Raw genomic sequence first — 14,718 nt, 5'->3', positions numbered from 1 at the left:
TTTAGTTTGTTACCCTGATTTTGTTTTTTGTCCATAGATTTACGAGTTTTGAACAGTGGTATACTACTGTTGCCTTTATTTATCAACTTATAAACCCCAGTTTTTAAATGTTTTTGGTTGTGTAAGTGTTGCTACATCTTAAGTTTTCTATGTTGTGTTTTGTATACTGTTACTAAATCGAAAGTTTTCTATGTTGTGTTTTGTGTAAGTGTTGCTAAATCTTAAGTTTTCTATGTTGTGTTTTATGTACTGTTGCTAAATCTAAAGTTTTCTATGTTGTGTTTTATGTACTGTTGCTAAATGTAAAGTTTTCTATGTTGTGTTTTGTGTAAGTGTTGCTAAATCTTAAGTTTTCTATGTTGTGTTTTATGTACTGTTGCTAAATCTAAAGTTTTCTATGTTGTGTTTTATGTACTGTTGCTAATTCTAAAGTTTTCTATGTTGTGTTTTGTGTAAGTGTTGCTAAATCTTAAGTTTTCTATGTTGTGTTTTATGTACTGTTGCTAAATCTAAAGTTTTCTATGTTGTGTTTTATGTACTGTTGCTAAATCTAAAGTTTTCTATGTTGTGTTTAGGCCAGGGTTTTTTAATTTGTTGGTTTACGGATTTTACCAATGAAAAAGTCGGGTCGGTTGGTCGGCAAAAAAAATAAAAAAAATATGCTATTTTGTCATCATTTCTTAGATTTTAGTTCGATGAAATCAGATGTCATAAACATCCCATGACATTCTAATAATTTCCTGTAAACAAAAAGTGGACGGGGACTGCTTGGATATCGTCATTTCACAAACATGAAAAACAGATTCGCGTAGCTCTTAATCAATTCCCGATAACTTGGTGGGCTTGGTGAATTACGATCTTCAAGCACGAAAACTGATAAAGAAGAAAAAATGTAAAAACGTCGTACAAAACTAAGTTTCAACACACATGTCAACAAACGTAATGGACTCGTCCACTGGAAAAACGAGAATATCGGATTAATCTGTTGTCATGCATTCCCGTTTTTTTTGGCCACATGGACGATATTTTTTTATGATCTATGAAGCAAGAAAATTTCAAATGATTTGTTAATATTTAGTACTTTAACTTGACGTCTTCTACCTGTCCACATTTGGACAAGTCTATTTCTATCAGATGATGCATCTTACGGACTGATGACAAATACGGTAAACGAATTGATTTTATAATTGGTTTTAAACACAGGTTTCGTTTCGCAAAATTATTTGCGCAAACCACATTTCAAGGTCAGTTATCAGTCAGAGCTCAGACATAAATAAGTCTGAATCTGCTTTTGACTCATAGAGGTCTAAATTTGCAAGTTTTAGGATTTGTCTCCCTTTAATGCAAGACAAAATACGACTTTAATAAGTCAAATATTGTTAAGCAAGAAATAATTGACCAGAATCAAAAAGTTGCAAATATCGACTCCTACAAGTCGATAAGTGATCAAAATTGGTTAATTCAAGACCCACGCATATTTATTTAGAGGTCATGCATCTAAATCAAATAATGACAACATTGAAAGACAATGCTTTGTCTTCTAAAGAAAAATATGAATGAGAGTCTAAAAAATCGGAGATAATGTTAATTAACCTTACAATGCAACCACCTGGAACCACACTTTATGAGGTAAAATATCTGTGTTTAGTAAGGATGTTCAATTAGACAATTAAATATAGATAGCTCAAGTCCTTGTGAACTCTCAGACAGGTTTTTGCTGTCATAGGTGGTGTAGTTTGGCCACCAAGTGAAATTAAGTTTTTTCATCAACATAAATAGACCTAAACAAGTCTGTCATTTTCTAACTTAGATAAGTCTAAAATTGAAAACACATTTTTATGATAAATACATGTTTTGACTTCTTTAAGTCAAAAACTATAATTGATTTGTCTATTTTTAGAAACGTAAAATGGAAGTTTTATTTTTTTCACTACAGAAAGTGTTATCAATTTTAATAGTGATTAATGCATTTCATTTCATAAAAAAACGAGTATTTTAATTATTTTTTAGGGATAATGCATTTGTTACGGTCGGCGGGAATAAAAAAGCATGAAAAGTGAATTTTATTTTTATTCTGGAAATCGGCAAAATCGGATCGGCGGATCCGTAAACCAACAAATTAAAAAATTCTGGCCTTATGTACTGTTGCTAAATCTAAAGTTTTCTATGTTGTGTTTTGTGTAAGTGTTGCTAAATCTAAAGTTTTCTATGTTGTGTTTTATGTACTGTTGCTTAATCTAAAGTTTTCTATGTTGTGTTTTATGTAAGTGTTGCTAAATCTAAAGTTTTCTATGTTGTGTTTTATGTACTGTTGCTAAATCTAAAGTTTTCTATGTTGTGTTTTATGTACTGTTGCTAAATCTAAAGTTTTCTATGTTGTGTTTTGTGTAAGTGTTGCTAAATCTTAAGTTTTCTATGTTGTGTTATATGTACTGTTGCTAAATCTAAAGTTTTCTATGTTGTGTTTTGTGTATTGTTGCTAAATCTAAAGTTTTCTATGTTGTGTTTTGTGTAAGTGTTGCTAAATCTTAAGTTTTCTATGTTGTGTTTTATGTACTGTTGCTAAATCTAAAGTTTTCTATGTTGTGTTTTGTGTAAGTGTTGCTAAATCTTAAGTTTTCTATGTTGTGTTTTATGTACTGTTGCTTAATCTAAAGTTTTCTATGTTGTGTTTTATGTACTGTTGCTAATTCTAAAGTTTTCTATGTTGTGTTTTGTGTAAGTGTTGCTAAATCTTAAGTTTTCTATGTTGTGTTTTATGTACTGTTGCTAAATCTAAAGTTTTCTATGTTGTGTTTTATGTACTGTTGCTAAATCTAAAGTTTTCTATGTTGTGTTTATGTACTGTTGCTAAATCTAAAGTTTTCTATGTTGTGTTTTGTGTAAGTGTTGCTAAATCTAAAGTTTTCTATGTTGTGTTTTATGTACTGTTGCTAAATCTAAAGTTTTCTATGTTGTGTTTTGTGTAAGTGTTGCTAAATCTAAAGTTTTCTATGTTGTGTTTTATGTACTGTTGCTAAATCTAAAGTTTTCTATGTTGTGTTTTATGTACTGTTGCTAAATCTAAAGTTTTCTATGTTGTGTTTTATGTACTGTTGCTAAATCTAAAGTTTTCTATGTTGTGTTTTGTGTAAGTGTTGCTAAATCTAAAGTTTTCTATGTTGTGTTTTATGTACTGTTGCTAAATCTAAAGTTTTCTATGTTGTGTTTTATGTACTGTTGCTAAATGTAAAGTTTTCTATGTTGTGTTTTGTGTAAGTGTTGCTAAATCTTAAGTTTTCTATGTTGTGTTTTATGTACTGTTGCTAAATCTAAAGTTTTCTATGTTGTGTTTTATGTACTGTTGCTAATTCTAAAGTTTTCTATGTTGTGTTTTGTGTAAGTGTTGCTAAATCTTAAGTTTTCTATGTTGTGTTTTATGTACTGTTGCTAAATCTAAAGTTTTCTATGTTGTGTTTTATGTACTGTTGCTAAATCTAAAGTTTTCTATGTTGTGTTTATGTACTGTTGCTAAATCTAAAGTTTTCTATGTTGTGTTTTGTGTAAGTGTTGCTAAATCTAAAGTTTTCTATGTTGTGTTTTATGTACTGTTGCTAAATCTAAAGTTTTCTATGTTGTGTTTTGTGTAAGTGTTGCTAAATCTAAAGTTTTCTATGTTGTGTTTTATGTACTGTTGCTAAATCTAAAGTTTTCTATGTTGTGTTTTATGTACTGTTGCTAAATCTAAAGTTTTCTATGTTGTGTTTTATGTACTGTTGCTAAATCTAAAGTTTTCTATGTTGTGTTTTGTGTAAGTGTTGCTAAATCTAAAGTTTTCTATGTTGTGTTTTATGTACTGTTGCTAAATCTAAAGTTTTCTATGTTGTGTTTTATGTACTGTTGCTAAATCTAAAGTTTTCTATGTTGTGTTTTGTGTAAGTGTTGCTAAATCTTAAGTTTTCTATGTTGTGTTATATGTACTGTTGCTAAATCTAAAGTTTTCTATGTTGTGTTTTGTGTACTGTTGCTAAATCTAAAGTTTTCTATGTTGTGTTTTGTGTAAGTGTTGCTAAATCTTAAGTTTTCTATGTTGTGTTTTATGTACTGTTGCTAAATCTAAAGTTTTCTATGTTGTGTTTTGTGTAAGTGTTGCTAAATCTTAAGTTTTCTATGTTGTGTTTTATGTACTGTTTGTCTTTTTCTTTTTTAGCCATAACAATGTCAGTTGTTTTTGACATATGAGGTTGAATGTCTCTTCTTTTGCTTAGTTTTTTATGACTGTGTTCCACAAACTTTTTGTACAGATAAAATTATTCTGAGAAACATATTTTGAAAATAAGCTTTGTTACACATAAAAATTACTGATATTGCTGCTCCGGAACAAATGGACAACATAATTGTATGTCCATATACCAGGTGACTGAGGAGGAAAATAACACCAAACTTTCAATTAGATATTTGATTTTTTAGGATGTATATATCAAGCAGTTGCTATCTTTTGGTTTAAAATTTGGAGAATGGTGTCTTATGCGTTCTAGATTTTAGATTGGTATATATTTTTTATGTACATGTACATGTTTACATAGTTTTCAAATATAGGATCTGACTTAATCAAGTTTTCATTTCTATTGTAGTTGCTGAATCTTTTCGCCTACAGAAGAATTGGAAATTTGCCAAACTACCAATTCAGTTTACTGAGTTGTGTAAAGAGGTGAATAATTTAGGAATGCATATAAGGTTGTATGTTTGTAAAATGAGACACTGGCTTTGTTGTGAATGGAACATATTTCTGTTTTAATAATCGATTTAGGAAGCCAAACACATATAAAGGTAAAGAGCAAAAATAAAGTAAAGTCGTAACAGCAGGTTTACCAAGCTGACATTTGTTTTAATGGGATTTAAATTCAATAATAGAAGACAGTCATGTTAAAAGAAAGTTTTAACTTTTGTTTTCTGCTGTTGTCTGTTATTAGGCAACAAGGAAAGGGTTCTATTATAGATATGATTATTTTTGCAATCAGTATCAGTTAAGGCAATAGTTTGTACAACCCCTGTTAGTTGACAACAGAAAAAAACACCTTTTTATCCTTCAAAAATTTTGTTTAGGAGACAAGCGTCTCTGGAATAAGTATACTTATAATGATTTTGAAGGTCATACAGTGTCAAGTTTCCTATTCTTTGTACTAAAAACTGATTTCAGATTTTATTAGTTTTGGATGTAGCAGATGTGTTAGAGTTGTTGAAGCAGACATTAGATTCATCAGATGTAAATTGGTATCATTTCTGTGCATTCTGGTCTGTATTTATTATCTGTACCCAGAAGTCAAGAAGTCTTGCTGAAGGTAAGGAAAACTTTAAAAAAATACTTAGTTTAAGTCAACTCACTCAGTTAGGAAAATCATTTTCTTGTATTAAAGATAAGATTGAATCATTCTTTATATGAAATAAAATTAGGAAGAAATGAAACTCAAAATGAACATTGTATATCGTTTTCTTGTTCAGTGGCACATGTGCTTAATTGCCACAAAACTTTCTGACTCAGTGCATGTATCAATTTGATGTGTTAGCACATCTGCAGATAAGGTTATTATTACACAAATTTAGCCAGGTTAAACTCTTATTAATGAAAAGCTAAATGAAAGATGCCTTCTAAATAAACAAATTAAGATTCTTGTCTTCTTGCCAAGATTGCATATAAGTAAGATATTTACCATTCTTGTAGAAAAGTTGCTGTACTTAAGCCTGTTCTAGTATCACTTGTTTTCAAAAAATATTTCAGATATTTTGATTGAGTTATTGAAGATGTCCTTTGAGGAATCCAGGACTGACCACATTTTAAAAGTATTTTTGATTTGTCGCCAATGTTGCTTTGAGGGATCACATGTCTTCCATTTATACCAAGACTGGTTTCTGGTAAGTCAAGCTGCCGAAAATATGAGTTTTAATTCCAAAGTATATTTCAAAATTTTGTTACACTTCTTTTTTTTATATGCATTGAGGTAGTCCAAAGACAGATCTATTATCCGCTCCACATAGAGTGGGGTGCTCATTTTCGCCACATCTTTCCTAGTTTTCTACAGTTTATGTTCAGGTCTAAATGTTTTTGAAGTATACTGATATTTCTATATGAAGATAACTTCAAATGCAAAATATACTTAAGCTTGAAAACCGGTTGGTTTTAAGAAAATCATCTGAAAAGTTAGATTAAAGGGTGTTTGAAATTTCCGGATGTTTTGTCAATGGGGGACACATATTCGCCGTTTTTACACATCTATTTAAAACCAAATAACCGCAGCTTTTAACAATTTTTATCAAATCAATTGCATTATAGATGAATTGCAGACATTTCAAAGGTATAAAGAATTCAAAATTAGGGCATTCAGTCAAATATTTACTTAGAAATACTTCTTTGAAATTGTGTTTTTTATTCAGGAAATTGTCCGAAAATTGTTGTCCATTTTTCGGTCATTTTCGGTAGGTGCCGCAATTTTGTCTCAGTTTAAAAAAATATTATATTTGTTATAAAAACATAATTTACGGGTACATTTCTTCCATTTCAGCCATCCTTTGAAGTTTTTACACCTCAAAATCCTTAAACGGCGAAATTGTGTCCCCGGCGAAAATGAGCACCCCACTCTAGTTTTCTTAGGTTTTATTGAATGGAAAATATTAATATTTTGTCTGGATAATATTGAGTTGTAGCAAGTGAGCATTTTTTACATTCCTCATGCAGCCTAATCTTTTTTGATGCATATGATATATTTTGAAAATTATAATGTTTTGATAAATAATTTATTTGACAGAACTCTTGGTTCTGCCATGTATGCAACCTTATTAATTATGTATTTTCCATTTATTAGAATTTATTTGGTGACAGCCAAAGATCTTTAGCAAATTCAAAGAAGACATTTACATGCTTGATGAAGGTTTTAACTGATCTGGTACCATATGATCAGCCATCTTGTTTAAAGGTTCATATTCTGCGACCACCATTTGTACCTTCAAAGTGTAAAGAGCTACTATCAGATTACATTGTCCTTGGAAAGACTAGACTAGCTGATCTAAAGGTACATTTTGTTTAAAAACTTTAATTTTGATCTAAGTTGTCAGAAGACTTTTAGAGAGAAGGAAATGTTTAAAATGCAGTTTAAACGTAGAAGTTAACTTAAGTTTTCTTTGTTGTACTGATTTGGAATTTTTAATTAACCTAATCTGTTGTAAATTTACAACTTAATTTTTTGCGAATTCTTGTGAAGTTGAAATTAATGTAAAGTTTATTTTACACTAGGAACCATTAGAACAAGTTGGAATGTTTGACACATCAAATGGTTCATCTTCTTCCAAGGTAAGTATTTATACGAGATATAATACATTTTGCCGAAAAGGTAGATTGCGGAAAAAGATATTGATTTTATAAGTTATACTTTTCCCAATTCCTAGTTGTATTTTGAGCATCAAAATTTGAAACATTACCTTACGTGCTGAATTTTTCTGAATCAATGCTTGAATTTGGATTCCCTGATTCCCATCAATTGTGTGTTTATAAATTCAGTTGCCGTCATGGTTTCAAACTTTGTAGCCAAGTTGGATTGACTGATCTTAATAAACTAAGAATACCAATTTTCCTCCAAAAGGGGAGTTATTGTTTGGGTAACACTTATAATCAAACTTGTTTTGTAAGAAGATGTCCAAATATCTTATATCTTGCCGTAGTGTAGTGGTTAGCCCATTGGACTTCTAACATAAAGGTTCCTAGTTCAATTCCTGTTCTTTGGAGAAATTTCAGGGACTGAATTTCCAGCTTTCCCTCAACACCATTTGGTCTTGAGAAACAATAATAGTCCGTCAAAAAGGGGCGATAAATGGTGACCCGTATTAAAGAGATAGAGCCATATCTCTTGCAGGTTAAAGACACGCTTGTAGATTTTGAAAAAGAAGAGTAGGCTAATGCCACTACAAGGCAGCACTCGCACCCGCAAAGTTAAAAGGGATTAATATAAGTTGCAATAACTTGTTTCTCAATCCACTATAATAGGCAAAAATATGTTTAAACTAAATATCTTGTTCTCAATTTGCATTATTTAAGTATAACTTATATAAATAAATTTGATGGTTATTAAAATTTCAGAACCAGATGGAAGAAGATGTTCAAAAAGCATTGGCAGCATTTGAAACCAATAACAAAATGCCATCAGCTGTGATGGAAGCCAGGTATTATTCATAAATTGTTTTATATTGCCGTAAGTACAGGATGATATACATAATCCATAATATTGTTGATATTTTGAAATGTAAATGTGCTTAAATTTATATCCTTAAAACTATTATAAGGGCAAAATAAGGACAAAATTCTTATCTGCTAATAACACACCAGTCAAGAGGTAGCAGTTCTTACCAAAAAGCAGTTTGCAATGTTTATTATTACCTCAGTTATTTATATGCACCTACATAGAAACTAGATTTATTGTCTAAGGCCCTGAAATTACTTAATTGTTAAATCAAATTGTAACCATTGATTTTTTTCTGGCTTATAAAACATATAAAATCGCTTTATTTTCAGCATTTTCAGGAAGTCCTACTTTATTGGAAAATTTATTCCTGCATTACTGAAACCAAGACCAGTAAGTTTATAGCTCAATATATATATATGTTAATGTTTGAAAATACTTTTTATTGAACAATTAAATAAAAATGTGTTGAATGAAGAAAGTTTGAAATTTTTATTAAAACTGTGTTGAAAATGTTTAGCAAACTTTACAGGAATAAAACATAGAAAGTTGTCAACTAAAGATCCTCAGCTTTTGTGATTCATGAGCACAACATAGTAAATAAGAGACTGTCAGAGTGACAGCAAATCGAAATGTTTTAACGTTTTTCGTGTCCTGGCAATTTTCAATATCACAATGACCATTACTCCTAAGAGGTAAAAGTGACAGTCTTCAATATTGAACTTGACCTCTATTTTGCCATCTGCAGTAACAACATATTAAAATTTGAAAAGCTTTGGCTGAGTGGTTCAAGAGTAAATGCATGAAAACTTTTTGGCAGCTGCCCACTGTACATCCACAAATTCTTTGGAAATAAGGTTTAAAATGTGGAATGTTTTAAATGTTTTACATATTGTAGTCACACATTCAAAATAATAATGATAACTGTCTGTGATATATTTCTTAGCTACCAGATATTCCTGATGCCAGGATGATTTTTATAGAAGCTCTCAGGAAGTATGTATACGACTTCAAATATTCTTAATTTGATTTGTGTTCAACAAATCAGTTTGCTATATATATATATTTAATCAGTAAAACTTATTTTATCAGATATGGATATAGAGGTTATCAAAATTTTTTAGGGGTCTCAATAGTGAATTGTGAAGTAATGTTGGAATTAAAGGGTTTAAAAATAAACCCAAGAGACATTTAAAAGTATCTACTGTGGAATCATTATTATTCGTTGGATACCAATGTTCCTGGATTTCGTGGGTACAGGTAAACCACTAAATTAAATGTTCAACGCATGACAAGTTTCCCATAGAATTGTATAAAAACTTCGGCAAAACCATGAAATTAAACATCCACGAAGATGTAACATTTTCCTTAATCCACGAAAATAAATGAATCCACAGTACTGTAAATTTATTCCATAGAATCGAATATGATAGAAGGCTTTTTTGCATGATATTAAGGTCTAGTATGATAGAGTAATGGAGTATTTATACTTTGCACACTTACTTCAATAGAAAAAATATCAAAACTAAACAGCAGAGGCATATATAAAATGTTATAATATTGCTAGGTAAAGATTAAAACTAAAGACACACAAAAATAAAACAGTTTTTTAGAGCAAAAATATTTATTTTTTGAAAACTGAAGCTACTTTACAAAACAAGGTGTTTGTAGAAAATTCCTATTAAAAAAGATCCCCTTTAACTCACTAAAATACTGATTTACACACACATATGCAAACAAAAGAAAACTGGAAAAAAGAGAAAGCAAAACAATATGTGGACAATACTCAAACTGATTTATACGGTTGTTTGCCATTGTAATGCTCAAACAATTAACTGTCTTTTACTTTTTCTTTGCAATATTCTATTCAGTTGCATCAGTCGTATAGGTTCTTCAATGATAACTTATTTTTCTTTTTTACAAAGAGTAGAGAAAATTCCACCAAATATGTACAAGACTTATGAAATTGATTGTAAGAAGGAGGCAGCAAACTTGTTACAAGGTATAGAATTAAATATATTTTTAGCTCACCTGGCCCAAAGGGCCAAGTGATCTTTTCTCATCACTTGGTGTCCGTTGACTGTCGTCCGTCGTCGTCGTTAACTTTTTACATTTTGAACTTCTTCTAGAGAACCACTGAATGGAATAAAACCAAACATGGCATGAATGTTCTTTATGAGGTGCTGACCAAGTGTTGTTACTTTGTAACCGATCCATCATCCAAGATGGCCGCCAGCGGGGGACTTAGTTTAACATAGGACCCTATGGGAAAGGCATACAAATGACTTCTTCTAGAGAACCACTGAATGGAATGAAACCAAACATAGCATGAATGTTCCTTATGAGGTGCTGACCAAGTGTTGTTACTTTGTAGTCGATCCATCATCCAAGATGGCCGCCAGCGGGGGATTTAGTTTAACATAGGACCCTATGGGAAATTCATACAAATGACTTCTTTTAGAGAACCACTGAATGGAATGAAACCAAACATGGCATAAATTTTCTTTATGAGGTGCTGACCAAGTGTTGTTACTTTGTAGCCAATACATCATCCAAGATGGCCGCCAGTGGGGGACTTAGTTTAACATAGGACCCTATGAGAAATGCATACAAATGACTTCTTCTAGAGAACCACTGAATGGAATAAAACCAAACATGGCATGAATGTTCTTTATGAGGTGCTGACGAAGTGTTGTTACTTTGTAGCTGATCCATCATCCAAGATGGCCGCCAGCGGGGGGGGGGGGCTTAGTTTAACATAGGACCCTATGGGAAATGCATACAAGAGTCTTCTTGAGAACCAGGGAATGGAATGAAATCAAACATAGCATGAATAGTCTTACCTTATTAGGTGCTGGCCAAGTGGTGTTACTTTGTAGCCAAATTTTATCTGTTTTTATATGATTTCAAAAACCCAAGTAGAGTCAGGTGAGCGATACAGGCTCTTGAGAGCCTCTCGTTTACGATTGTTTCCTTATTTTTTTTTGTAACTTGTCATATCTTCTTCAATCTCATATTCCATTAGATGTTTAGTTAATCAGTTTATTGCAATATGAATAAAATGCACAGTAATTTAAGGTGCCAATATTTATAGATTATGGTTGACCATCTCAATGAGATTGAATTTCTCGCTTAAGCTGGTATGGTGAAAGAGAGAAAAGCAATCAAGTTGAAATGACCAATGATAATCTGTTTATGGCTATAATACCTATGACAATGTTTTTAATTTCATTGACAATGAGCACACACGCCCTTAGTATCTTGCAATAATATTTCATATCACCCTTCTTTGCTAAAAAAGGAAATTATCAGCAGTAAGATCAAAGGAAAATTTCGTAAAATAGCAATAAATATTATTACAATGTAAACATGTTTTCATGTGCAATCTCGGTACATTGATTGGTCCTTGTCAGTCGAATTTTGTCGAGCCTGCGACTTAGCTCAACAGGGATAGAGATCTGACCGCGGCAGCTAACTTCTTAAAAGCTTTATATTTTAAAAGGTGGAAGACCTGGATGCTTCATACTTTGTATATAGATCCCTGATGTTACGAAGTTTCCACTAGTCACTTATTCAATGTCCTTGACCTCATTTTCATGGTTCAGTGACTACTTGAAAAAGAAATAAGATTTTTTGAAATGTTAAATATTTCTTATTATAAGGAATAGGGTAACTATATTTGGTATGTGCATACCTTGCAAAGTCCTCATGCCAGTCAGACAGTTTCACTTGACCTAGACCTCATTTCATGGATCAGTGAACAAGGTTAAGTTTTGTTGGTCAAGTCCACATCTCAAATACTATAAGTAATAGGTCTAGTACTTTCTGTGTATGGAAGGACTGTAAGGTGTACATGACCTTTTGGCAGGTGTCATCTGACTTTGATCTCATTTTCATGGTTCAGTGGTTAAAGTTTAGTTTTTGTGTTTTGGTCGGTTTTTATTATACTGTATGCAATAGGTCTACTATATTTGGTGTATGGAATGATTGTAAGGTGTACATGTCTAGCTGGCAGGTGTCATCTGACCTTGACCTTATGTTCATGGTTCATTGATTAATGTTAAGTTTATGTGACAGTTGTAATAAAGTTTTATATTTAGGACTATCAACATAATATCAATGATTAGTAAAGAAAGCGAGACATTTCAGCATTTGCACTCTTGTTCTAGAAATACTTCTTAATTTTTCCCCTACAGATGTAGTCAAAGTGCAAATCTGTCCGTCTGTCTGTCTGTTTGTCCATTGGTCAATCTGGCAAATCAGTTTTCCACTTTTTTTGGGATACGATTGCTTTCAAGCAATCTGTAGACTTTTACCATTGACTAGGGGCTATGCCCTCACGTCAACCGTTTTATTCTAAATATTAAGGAACATCGCAGATACTTAAGATTGTCTTGCTTTTTAAAAAGGTAAAAACAAACAAAAGCGCTGAATTCATACAACTGTCCTATAATGTTCTTCTCATAATCTTCATGTTTGGATATTTCCCTGGACTTATATGCCTATTTTTAACAACACGGAAAATCAAAATTAAGCAGTATTTATATAAAGTGTTTTTATAAATTAAGAAACACGTCAGAGGGAATTCCCCAGTTTTGTTAAAATGCGAGAGTTCTCTGATTTCCGATAAATCTATTTCTGTCAGATAAGAACTGAAGTGGAGTTTTTCTTATATGTCACCATTATGAAACTGATATTTGATATTGTTCTTCCACAAAGAAATGGAGAACCATCTAGGTTGTTTGACTAACATTTAATATATGTCTTTACTACAAATCACAAGTCTAGGGTTTGTTTAGGTAAGTATGCGCATGCTTGTAGTTTTCTTGACTTCAAGGGGTATCAGATTGAATGGTTGCTCTGGATTCCCCACTCCATTGATTAATTTGAAACTCATGAGATCCTTTCTGTGTCTGTCTGCTATTGAGGGTTATTTTTGTTGTATAATTTTAATTCATATGCATCATTTGAATTAAAATAAATGTTGTCCACAACGTAAAGGTGTAACTAGAACACCCCTTCAGCCGAAATGGAGTCTTCCATTTTATCGCCTCGAGTTGTCGCCCTTAATTTTACTTCCTTCAATTCAGAATCAAAATATGACGATACATCGAGAAAAAATCACTTGTTCTGTAGATAGACGTTGTATTATATTAAAAAAGATTGCAATTTAAACAGAGGAATGTGTACGGAAAGCAGTCATGCCCACTGACCCAAAAGAAATTAGATATTTAAAGAGATAGAAATGGGGTTCCTCCTAGAATTCACGTAGACAATAGGTGATAAGGTACGAAGTGAGATACCTTCTCTCACTCTCAGTGACTGCTGCACATGGAAAGTAAACTTGGAGTTGATAGTAAAAAATAAAACCCAATTATTACATTGTCCATCCACTTGTATCCAGGATTGGCTATTTTTAAAGTTGAATAACTATTCAGATTACGTAAATTACATTTTACATGTGCAGTTGAATTATTTTTGAGAATAAAACTAATTACATGTATCAATGAAAACAATGGCAATCATATCCCTCAGAGCAATCATGCGTTTTGATTTTCTTAATGCTTGAAGATGTTGATTTGATATTTGGTGTATTGTTTAATCATGGCAAGTTACATTATTTTGGGCAGAGTTATGGTCCTTGGACGTCGAAAATTTGCTCAAATGATAAGTTTTCCACACTTTATTATTCCAAAATTTCCATGGTAAAAATGAAACAAAAATAGATGTAGTCCATCTTTATTTCAGGGTTTTTAACCGGGTTTTTGTGACAAAAATGTCAGTTATTGATTTGGGGATGTACGACAGGCGGTCGGGCGGCCAGGCAGTCGGGCGGCCGAGCGGGCGGCAATCAAATGTTGTCCGTGCATTAACTCATGAACCGTTCAACCAAAGCTTTTAAAATTTTGATATGTTGTTACTTACAACTAATTGAAGGTCAAGTTCAATAATGGCAATTTTGACGTTTACCGTTCAGGAGTTATGGTTCTTGAAAGATTGAAAAATGGAGTTTCCAGTCGTCTCCAGGCATTTACGCATGAACTGTTCTACGAAAGCTTCCCAAATTTTAATATGTTGTTACTGATGACAAAATGGAGGTCAAGTTCAATAATGACAATTTTGACTTTTACCGTTCAGGAGTTATGGTTCTTGAAAGATTGAAAAATGGATTTTCCAGTCGTGTCAGTGCATTTTCTCATGAACCATTCAACCAAAGCTTTTGAAATTTTAGTATGTTGTTACTGATGACAAAATGGAGGTCAAGTTCAATAATGACGATTTTGACTTTTACCGTTCAGGAGTTATGGTTCTTGAAAGATTGAAAAATGGAGTTTCCAGTCGTGTCCGGGCATTTACGTATGAACTGTTCTACCAAAGCTTCCCAAATTTTAATATGTTGTTACTGATGACAAAATGGAGGTCAAGTTCAACAATGACGGTTTTGACTTTTACCGTTTAGGAGTTATGGTTCTTGAAAGATTGAAAAATGGATTTTCCAGTCGTGTCCGTG

General features: G+C 32.0%; 1 protein-coding gene across 1 annotated transcript in view; it reads left to right on the top strand.

Annotated features, from left to right (window-relative positions):
* The window catches only part of LOC139525442 (Fanconi anemia group A protein homolog), a 73,580-nt gene that overhangs the window by 23,537 nt on the left and 35,325 nt on the right, over positions 1 to 14,718 (top strand). The window contains exons 11-19 of the mRNA XM_071320774.1: positions 4,614 to 4,690; positions 5,180 to 5,321; positions 5,759 to 5,892; positions 6,840 to 7,046; positions 7,268 to 7,324; positions 8,108 to 8,190; positions 8,540 to 8,600; positions 9,154 to 9,203; positions 10,133 to 10,209. Of these exons, the coding sequence (XP_071176875.1) occupies positions 4,614 to 4,690; positions 5,180 to 5,321; positions 5,759 to 5,892; positions 6,840 to 7,046; positions 7,268 to 7,324; positions 8,108 to 8,190; positions 8,540 to 8,600; positions 9,154 to 9,203; positions 10,133 to 10,209 (888 nt within the window). The remainder of the gene's footprint in view (positions 1 to 4,613; positions 4,691 to 5,179; positions 5,322 to 5,758; positions 5,893 to 6,839; positions 7,047 to 7,267; positions 7,325 to 8,107; positions 8,191 to 8,539; positions 8,601 to 9,153; positions 9,204 to 10,132; positions 10,210 to 14,718) is intronic.

The sequence above is a fragment of the Mytilus edulis genome, chromosome 5 (assembly GCF_963676685.1).
Source record: "Mytilus edulis chromosome 5, xbMytEdul2.2, whole genome shotgun sequence".
NCBI lineage: Eukaryota > Metazoa > Mollusca > Bivalvia > Mytilida > Mytilidae > Mytilus > Mytilus edulis.
The sequence above is the reverse complement of the archived record's forward strand: the minus strand, read 5'-3'. Positions and strand labels throughout refer to the sequence as shown.